The 9,811-nt window shown below is 37.8% G+C and overlaps 1 protein-coding gene across 1 annotated transcript in view; it reads right to left on the bottom strand.

Moving 5' to 3' along the window:
• Window positions 1-3,565: 3,565 nt before the first annotated feature.
• Window positions 3,566-9,811, bottom strand: part of LOC117415219 (zinc finger protein OZF-like) — a 29,469-nt gene continuing 23,223 nt past the window's right edge. Inside the window, exon 3 of the mRNA XM_034025269.3 lies at window positions 3,566-9,581. Coding sequence (XP_033881160.3) covers window positions 8,314-9,546 — 1,233 coding nt within the window. The 5' untranslated portion in view covers window positions 9,547-9,581 and the 3' untranslated portion in view covers window positions 3,566-8,313. The remainder of the gene's footprint in view (window positions 9,582-9,811) is intronic.

The following is a 9,811-nucleotide window of genomic DNA, read 5'->3' as shown; positions in this document are numbered from 1 at the left end:
TCGGAAATGCACTGGTTAATGGGTGAACGGCCAGTGGCAGTGGCATCGGACCATTTGCTGGAATCCTCATCCTTCCAGACGTCCTGTGAAATACCAGCCCCATAAATACAATATGGTAATTGCGCAAGCCATCATTTACTTTTCTAAACTAAAATATGCTAGCTCGGTAAAGTTAGCTTGACGTTTGATATTCGTTTGATATTCGACTCAATCTAACCCGAAATGAATGAAAATGGCTGTATCTCGCCAACCACAGAAGCTAGAGTGCTCAAACCAACTTTAATTTAAAGGAGACCAATTGTGAATTGTTTCACAGTCTCTGTTTTACATGTGAGTCCTAAGACTAATTTATGGAAAATAATAACATACTGCACATACGCACACTTAGCCTCAGCCACGCGTAAAAGGGCTTTATCTCCTCAACCACAGTAGCTAGAGCGTCCAAACCAACTTTAATGTAAAGAAGACAAATTGTGACCTGTTGCACAAGCTCGCCTTGTGAAATCATGTGATACATGTGAATCAAACAAATACATTGTGAAAAACAATAACATACCGCATGTACGCACACAGCCTACCTGACACGCGTAAAATGGCTTTATCTCCGCAACCACAGCAGCTACAGCGCTCAAACCAACTTTAATTTAAAGGATGCCAAATGTGAATTGTTTCACAGTCTGTGTTTTACCTGTGAAGCCTAAGAATAATTTGTGAATACAATAACATATCGCATAAACACACCACCGTCCCAGCGTCAATTAAAAGTGCTTGATATCCCCAACCACAGCAGCTAGCGTTTTCAAAACAACTTTAATTTAAAGAAGACCAGTTGTGAATTGTTTCACAGCTTCTGTTTTACATGTGAATCCTAAGAATAATTTGTGAAAAAAACAAATGATTGGGGATATCAAGTCATTTTACGCATGTCGGGCTAAGTGTGTGCGCATATGCGATATGTTTTATTTTTCACATATTATTCTTAGCATTCACATGTAAAACAAAAGCTTTGAAGCAATTCACAACTGTTCTTCTTTAAATTAATGTTGGTTTGAACGCTGTAGCTGCTGATCCAGGAGCATCGTCTGATCAACAGCACCAAGAGGTGGTTGTGTTGCACGCCGGATTTCTGCGCACAATACGATTCCTTTCCTGCAAACCCATTGCATGGGACTGAAGGAGTTCTTCCCATACAAGACTTAATCTAGCCAGGGTTTGTCTGCGACTTCTCCATCCATCCATTTTTGTTGCAACTACGTTGTAAGTAGGCCTATGATTTTATATACCCTTATAACTAATTAACAAATACACACACATTAGGTATTTATTATATTAACAGTGTTTGTGTAAGTTTCCACATTTTCTGCATAATTAATTTTAATATTTCAACAAAGTACCTGTGTTTGAAACCAACACATCATGAGCTGTTTTTAATATATTTGTTCCACATTAACGCATGTTTGTGATTATTGAACGCATAATACTTTTGTTTAGCACATTAACAGTTACGCACTTGGCTAAGACTAATATATATGGGTGTGTGAAAGGACATCAGTAGCCTAAGAAGCATAAGAAAAGCAGTAATGGGAATTGGCGAGTGCTGTCGGTTTTTGTACACATGGTACGTCTACCATTTCTAGAACAACTAATTCTAAACAATAATAGTAATAACTATTATTATTTTCTTCTTCTTGGCAGCATGAACCGTTTTAACTGCAAGCCTTTTGCATTCTAGACAGATGGGGGTAACCTTCTCTTCATCTCTGCTAGCGTGTAAAGCCTCATGTAAACCCCTACGCATTATTTGAACGATATCCTTTATCGCGCAGCATCTCTTTTCAGTGCGTTTGGTGATTTTTAAATAAACCCTCCCATTATTTTATTATTAATGAGGTTGTTTGCATTTGGACGACTAAATTCTCTCTCTAAAATAAACTCTCATGTAAACGTGGAAGCAGAACTGTCATGATCATAAAAGCGCGAGAGATCTGTTGTCACGCTTTTCAGTTTTTATTTGTAAACTGCCCCACTGAGTAAAAGACCAACTCTTCAAAATAAGCCTGGAAGTGGGTTTTTTAAATAAATAATTGACAGGTTTATTGAAGCGTATTATACAACTATAACAAAGTATATAACTATAAAAGTAATAATGTGAATAATAATGCTTGTAATAATAAAATTAATTTTGTTTGTTTCTTATGTTCTTATGTTCTCCCTGGTGCATCAACACACACTACAGCCACGATGCCCTAAGGAACAACCAAATACAGTGGAGTGATTAAATCTAATCAAATAGGTCACAGAAGGCAATACATAACCATACAAGTGTCTGGCATACATACAGTCAGATTAAAACGACTACATAAGAACATAAGAAAGTTTACAAACGAGAGGAGGCCATTCGGTCCATCTTGCTTGTTTGGTTGTTAGTAGCTTATTGATCCCAGAATCTCATCAAGCAGCTTCTTGAAGCATCCCAGGGTGTCAGTTTAAACAACATTACTGAGGAATTGGTTCCAGACCCTCACAATTCTCTGTGTAAAAAAGTGCCTCCTATCTTCTGTTCTGAATGCCCCCTTTATCTAATCTCCATTTGTGACCCCTGGCCCTCGAAATCAACTACAATCGACTACAATTGAAAAGGCCACATAATTGGCAGCAGTGTGGAGTAGTGGTTAGGGCTCTGGACTCTTGACTGGAGGGTTGTGGGTTCAATCCCCAGTGGGGGACACTGCTGTTGTACCCTTGAGCAAGGTACTTTACCTAGATTGCTCCAGTAAAAACCCAACTGTATAAATGGGTAATTGTATGTAAAAAAATAATGTGATATCTGTATAATGTGAAATAATGTATAATGTTATATCTTATAACAATTGTAAGTCGCCCTGGATAAGGGCGTCTGCTAAGAAATAAATAATAATTATGCAATAAAAATCATGCAAAAAAAAATGATACATGCAGTAAAGTAGAATTAAAACCTGTCACACTTGTTTTTAAAATAGGCTGATAAAAGGGGAAATAAAACACACAAAGAGGTGTCACCTGTAGGGGAAAACAAAAAGGCAATTAGGTGGCAAACTAGGATTAATAAATGGGATGAACAGTGTAGCACGAATGCGGTCAGGCCCCACTAACAATGTGTGAGAGTTTAACTCCAATAACAATTGTTGATTGTGTTTGATGTAATATACCTTTAAATGGTCTGACTGTGGCAGTTGTATGTGTGACATGCTATACAAATGTATTGTGGTTTGTTCTTTTTTGTGCTATGTAATGTGCAGTACTTTACGATACATTTGTATAAAAAGCGTTATATAAATGCAATAAATACATTTTCTGTGACCTTAACATTATAAAATAATGATCGATTGTTTGTTTTTGCCATTTCTGTATGCATTACATGCCTGTACAGTCCAAACCTGTTTGAGGATCCATTGCTCCTGATCGAATCTAAATAAATCTGCATGCTGTTTGGATTAATAGACTTCTCTTCTCCTAGACAGGCAGCACAAATAGTGGAGCCCAGCAGCAAAGCAGTAAAGAAAAAGCACTTCACAACAGTTCAGTGTGAAATCAATGCAAAGTTTATTAGTGGCTTCTGAACAGTGAAATGTGTACACTTCACACTTCCTTGTAGAATGCAATTAATATAAAATATCTAAATCTTTAAACATTCAATGTATATGTACTCTTTTTCCAATACAGCTTTTGCTTCACAGTCGAATGAAACCTGCTGAATCTTACAATAACATCTAGTATTACATATGTAATAAAATATTACTGTGACTGTGTACACCACTGGACTACATAAGGGAGGTATGAAAGGGTTCATGTATAGAATGGACTCTCTACATGTATGAGATTGCACTACTTTCACAAGTAGAACTTGAACATTGTTATCGGTACATTTTTGCACTTTGGTAGCATCATTTTAGCAAATAACTTGTCTTGTTTATGCAACAAAAATGGTTCAGAGGAGGGAAACATGGTTATTGGTGCTTAGCAAATGCTGAGGAACTGATAATGCCATTGACACTCTGCTAATCAGTTTGGATATGCGTTAGGGTGTCATCTTAAAGTTAGTTGTTGAATTAGTATTTAATGTAACTGTATCTGAACATCGATGCACTACTTGGGAAACTTCCACCCTGCCTTGAGAAAGAGTGTCCGGTGCCTCAGTAGACTTGGCTTTGACCTCTGGTGGCCCCCACTCCGGGCGTACTAGCACTATTCTGTTTGGCCGAATAGATATTGGAGAGTGGCTGATATCTGACAGTTAATGTTTACGTGGTGAAACTCAGGTAATGACCGCTGCCCAGGGTGTTACTGACCAAACTCTAGTAATGACCACTGTTCAATAAAACTGTGCCAAACAGACATTTCAGCCCAAAACCCCTGGTCTTCTGCATCTTCTTGCTCTCCAGCCCCTCTGCTCCTGTTACACCCACACCCTCAGAACATTTAAAATAACTCATAACATCAACTATACAAAAGCCTGTTGACACATGGGGAAGCAACGGTAATACCAGGTGAGTTTACCAGAGATTTATATAGGAAGTGATCTAATGGGCAATTATTCAATAATCCTAAAGGGAAAGCAATCATTCAATAATCCCTCCCAAGAATATCAGCCTAAACTTCCAATATGTATGATAAAGAAAAACTTAATACCACAGTCCAATCCTAATTCTCGACACATACCAGTTTTCCATATGCTGACAAAAATTGAGAAATGTGACATTTCCATATCTAACATGAAATACTCTCCAACTATTATAGCTTCCAGTAGACTTTTGTGATATAATTTGTGTTACATGATGTTAAATAAAATATCTAAATTATGTTCATGTAACAAAAAAATTATATCACAAAGAGATTCTAAGTCTTAATACATTCATAGGAAAAAAACCAATAAAACAGTTGTGCATAAGGTTTCTCATCTTGTATTTGATCTAAAACAAAATCCGAGTCCAGCTGCGTCCCCAGTGGATTCAAAGCCCAGCTCAGGACACTGGAAGTGTAGCTGAACTCACACACTGAGAACAAGCAGGCAGGAGAGAAGATTGAGCCCACACTCCAGGGCATACATCATGATACACCAGCAGAGGAATTCCATGACACAGAGGGAACTCGATTTCTCATTTCATGAAGCCAATATTATCAAACCTGCAGCAGCATCTCTGGCAAGCTTGTATTGTTCAATGTCTCTCTTGGGTTTGTTCAGTTCCACTGCAGATATTTCTCTCAGGAATCATTGGACAGTTAAAAAATGACAACACTTCTACATACAGGAGTGATGGAAACATTATAGCATGCCCTTATATATAGAGATACTGAAAAATGTACAGGAACTTGCACTCAAATTCAATGAAATCCTTTCTAAATAGCTAAGTTTGCCTTAGGATGTACTGTTGTCACGCTAATGTTAGCATACTAATAAAAAACACAAGCAAGCAGATTGTTTATATATTCAAAAGCTGTATAAACCACGATGTGGTAATAATGTAATGTTGCAGCATGTACGTTTTGCAGATTTGTAATGAATGCAACATTATTGAAAATGGTTTGCTTTGCACACCTTTCATGTTTTACAGTATATTTATAAAGCTCACTATTGTGGGTCTGTCATAATAAATTGGACAAACAGCAATTTACCCATTAAAAAAAAAAAAAAGATATAAATTGTATTTAAATACCATTACACTGAAGCAGCGCTCCACTATACAAGCTTGGAGTTTAATCAGTATTTGAACAGCAAAGCACATTCATTCATTCAAAAACCAAAACAGCATCTGCTCAGGTGCAAAGTTTGCAACACTTGAAATAAAACAAAATAAAAAAAAAAACACAAGGTTGTTTCAGCTTGTGTTTGCACTGACTTCAAGGCCATTCTAGTTCTATGAAACACACACTGCTGCCACACCCATGAAGATATTCTTAGTTTTAGTTTCTTTTAAACAATTCGCTTCTGTATCTTATGCTGTTCTCACTGATATTGGTACAGTAATGCCTTTTATAGCTCAAATTACATTTTAAAACCATCATGTATGCTACTGGCAGCTTTGTTTAATGTGTTGGGTTCGTATCACACATATCAATGTTCAGCCAGAATTGTTTTAGGGTATAAAACAGCTAAATGCTACACTCTGAGTTTTGAGTATGATTTTTTCAGTAAAAAAAAGAAATTAGCTATGATTGTTTCAGTTTAAATTTAAATTGTTTACCTTGGTATAGATGAAACCGTTTTAATTTAAATCAACTGAAAATTATTTCAAGTACAGAAAATAGCCATTTTTGTAGTATGTTTGTATTTTATTTACTGTCAAAACATAAATTGAAATGTATAAGCTTCTAAAAACAGAGAAACAAAGCACTTTCAAAAAAGGAAAAAAAACTTAAATAGTAAATAGTCACTGAATCAATAGTCACTGAATCAACACCAAATGTAATAGCTGTCCACTAAGTGAGTTGTTTGGAACAGAAAGGAATCCAACAGGTCAAACTGCACTTTCAGATATTGAATATTTAGCTTCATAGGTGGCTGACTTGGCTTTCCTGAGCAAGGTGTCACTAAAGGTTTGTGTGTGACACACTTGCTGCTTCACTGACATCATGACTTTGTGCGTTACCAGTGAACTTAGCATGTCTGTGCTCAGGATGGCTCTGTGTTGGGTTTTGTTTTTGGTCACCAAGCTGAACACTCTTTCACAGTCAGCATTACTGTGGAAGATGACCAAAACGCCTAGCGCGGTAACATTACAGTAATGCCCGATTCTTTTGTTCTGGACAGAAATATAAAGTTTCCTTCTACAGGATTCCTGCTGATCCAGACAGGCGGGTAATGGATTTCAGCGATTAAAAGAGAATTAAAAAAAATGAGAAAGACTGGACGCATTCGTTTGTAGTGAGTGCTTCATGAAAAGTTAATATCAGTGAGCATATATTGGTAGTTCTGATATTAAGTTATTATTAGTAGTAGCAGTCGTATTAAGTCCCACTTTAACATGCTTACTTGTATGGCCGTTTTTTTTCATAAATATTTAGCTATACAGTTAAACAGGATTACACTTATGCGGGTCGGTGATTCTCAGTCCTTACATAAAAAAAATATTTTACCGTTAACAAAATCCATAATGCTACATTAATGATCTTACTGAACTTCAATATAAAATCACAAACCAGCCGTTTATGACTTGTTTAAAGCACAATGAAACGGCATTTATTTACAATGTAATTGTACACTACTTGCAAAGTAAACAGAAGCCTTACGTACCTTAACCACATTAACAATGTTAATGCTGTGCTCATTTTTATAAAATTGATTTTTACTGACATCCCTATATGGTAACAGGCGTTTGTGAAAAACGGGACAACGAGCCAAAAACAGAATATTAAAACTTAAATATTGTACTATATTATTATAATAAATGTTTGTACTTACTCCCTCGCCATTCTCTTAAAATCCTCATTCAGCTGTAATTTCTTTTCATGTGATGCTGTTATCTAAACCGAGCACATTTAAAAAAAAAAAAAAAAAAGCAAGTGGGTTTTTTCCCCAGACAAAAATGAATGCATAACTAATGCATTAATTAAAAAACAAAAGGTATCGTAGCCCGTTTGAAATAAATATTTTCCTTACAAGTCACAGTACTTCACACTCCCTCCAGTGTGTCCGAAACTGGCAGTTGAAACACAAGCGAGTCAGCTCAACAAAGCCTGATAGGCTACAGTAGAATGTTAGTGATTATACAAAGAAACTGGGTGGCAGGCCCTTCTGTCAGTCAACACACGATAATTTTCTCTTTTTTAAAATATATATATATTTTTTTTAAACTGAGGTTGGATCGTCAACTAAACTCTGAAGCTGATTGGATATTCTATAACGTAACTAAACTCAAAAGCTGATTGGTTAATCTATCTTGCTTGCCTTGCCCTAAGGCTGGCCCTGACGTTAGATGCAACACTTTCTCTAACTACAGGCAACATCATAGACGATGAGCAAAATATGGATTACGTATTGTGTATCATCTCTCTGATAAAAGCGTATCCGCGTATTACCAACTCAAAATGCGTAGCGGATACGCAAACTGTGTAGAGATTAGCAGGTCTGCATATACTTCCAATGTGTCCCTTCTAAGTAGAAAGACTAACTATGTTCTATGTAGATCATCAAAGCATGATGATAGGTTAATTTCCAAGTCAAGGGCAGGAGTGGAGATGAATCCCAGGGCTCTCCTGTTCATTCTGAAAGAATGGGTCTGTCTCCTTCAGTTTGACTCGCTCCCCTTCTCAGTGTCTCTGGATTCAGGCTGGCTCTCACTCCTGGGGACCCCCTTCATTTACTGCAGGGTGAGAGTGACACAAGGAATCAGATATCTCAAACAAGCAGGGTGGAGAGGTGAGGGACTGGGAGGGAGGGAGGCTGGATCCAGTGTGAATTTGTCGGTGTTTTTTTAGGTTTGCTGACCGACTAAAGCTCTCCCCACATTCAATACAGCAATATGGCTTCTCTCCAGTATGAATTCGCTGGTGTCTTCTTAGGTTTCCTGATTCAATGAAGCGCTCCCCACATTCAGTACACTGATATGGCTTCTCTCCAGTGTGAATTCGTTGGTGTCTTTTTAGGTGTGCTAACTGACTGAAGCTCTCCCCACATTCAAAACAGTGATACGGCTTCTCTCCAGTGTGAATTTGCTGATGTCTTTTTAGGCTTCCTAACTGACTGAAGCTCTCTCCACATTCAGAACAGTGATACGGCTTCTCTCCAGTGTGAATTCGCTGGTGCGTTTTTAGGTTTTCTGACTGACTGAAGCTCTCCCCACATTCTGAACAGTGATACGGCTTCTCTCCAGTATGAATTCGCTGGTGTCTTTTTAGGCTTCCTGACTCAATGAAGCTCTCCCCACATTCAAAACAGTGATACGGCTTCTCTCCAGTGTGAACTCGCAGGTGTCTTTTTAGGTTTCCTAACTCGGTGAAGCACTTTCCGCATTCAGTACAGTGATAGGGCTTCTCTCCAGTGTGAACTCGCTGGTGTCTTTTTAGGTTTTCTAACTGACTGAACCTCTCCCCACATTCATTACAGTGATGTGGCTTCTCTCCAGTATGAATTTGCTGATGTGTTTTTAGGCTTCCTTGCCGACCAAAGCTCTTTCCACATTCAATACACTGATAGGGCTTTTCTCCAGTGTGAACTCGCTGGTGTCTTTTTAGGGTTCCTAGCTGACCGAAGTTCTTACCACATTCAGTACACTGATGTAATGTCTTTGGCCGGGATGCGTTTCCTGAAAACTTAAACAACAAGTCATTATATTCTTGAATGTGGACAGGCTGCAGTTCAGTCTCTTCTTGAACGTGGTCAGGCTGCAGTTCAGTCTCCTCCTCTTTAATGTGGACAGGATCCAGTTCAGTCTCCTCTTCTTTAATGTGGACAGACTCCAGTTCAGTCTCTTCTTGAATGTGGAAAGAATCCAGTTCAGGCATCTCCTGTTTAATGCAGATAGGTAGCAATTCCATAACCTCCTCCTGTTTAATGTAAACAGACTCCATCTTTGTTCCTTGGCCTTTATTCAGATAAGGCAGACCTGAAAACAGAAAATAAAAGTATTACAATCTGTTCTCTATTGGTATGTTTACTACAATTCGGACCTCAACTGGCTTAAGTTCAATCCAAGTCATTATTTTATTACTATAACATCTCAAACAAGCTCTGCAAATGTCAGTGATATTCTCTGTGCGCAGATTCAGTATCAGCCAGCTTGTTTCCTTATGGCCGCTGTTATCTGATGCCAGGGGCAAGTATGACTATTCATGA

Source organism: Acipenser ruthenus, chromosome 7 (genome assembly GCF_902713425.1).
Source record: "Acipenser ruthenus chromosome 7, fAciRut3.2 maternal haplotype, whole genome shotgun sequence".
Classification (NCBI taxonomy): Eukaryota; Metazoa; Chordata; class Actinopteri; order Acipenseriformes; family Acipenseridae; genus Acipenser; species Acipenser ruthenus.
This window is presented reverse-complemented; position numbering and strand designations above follow the sequence as displayed.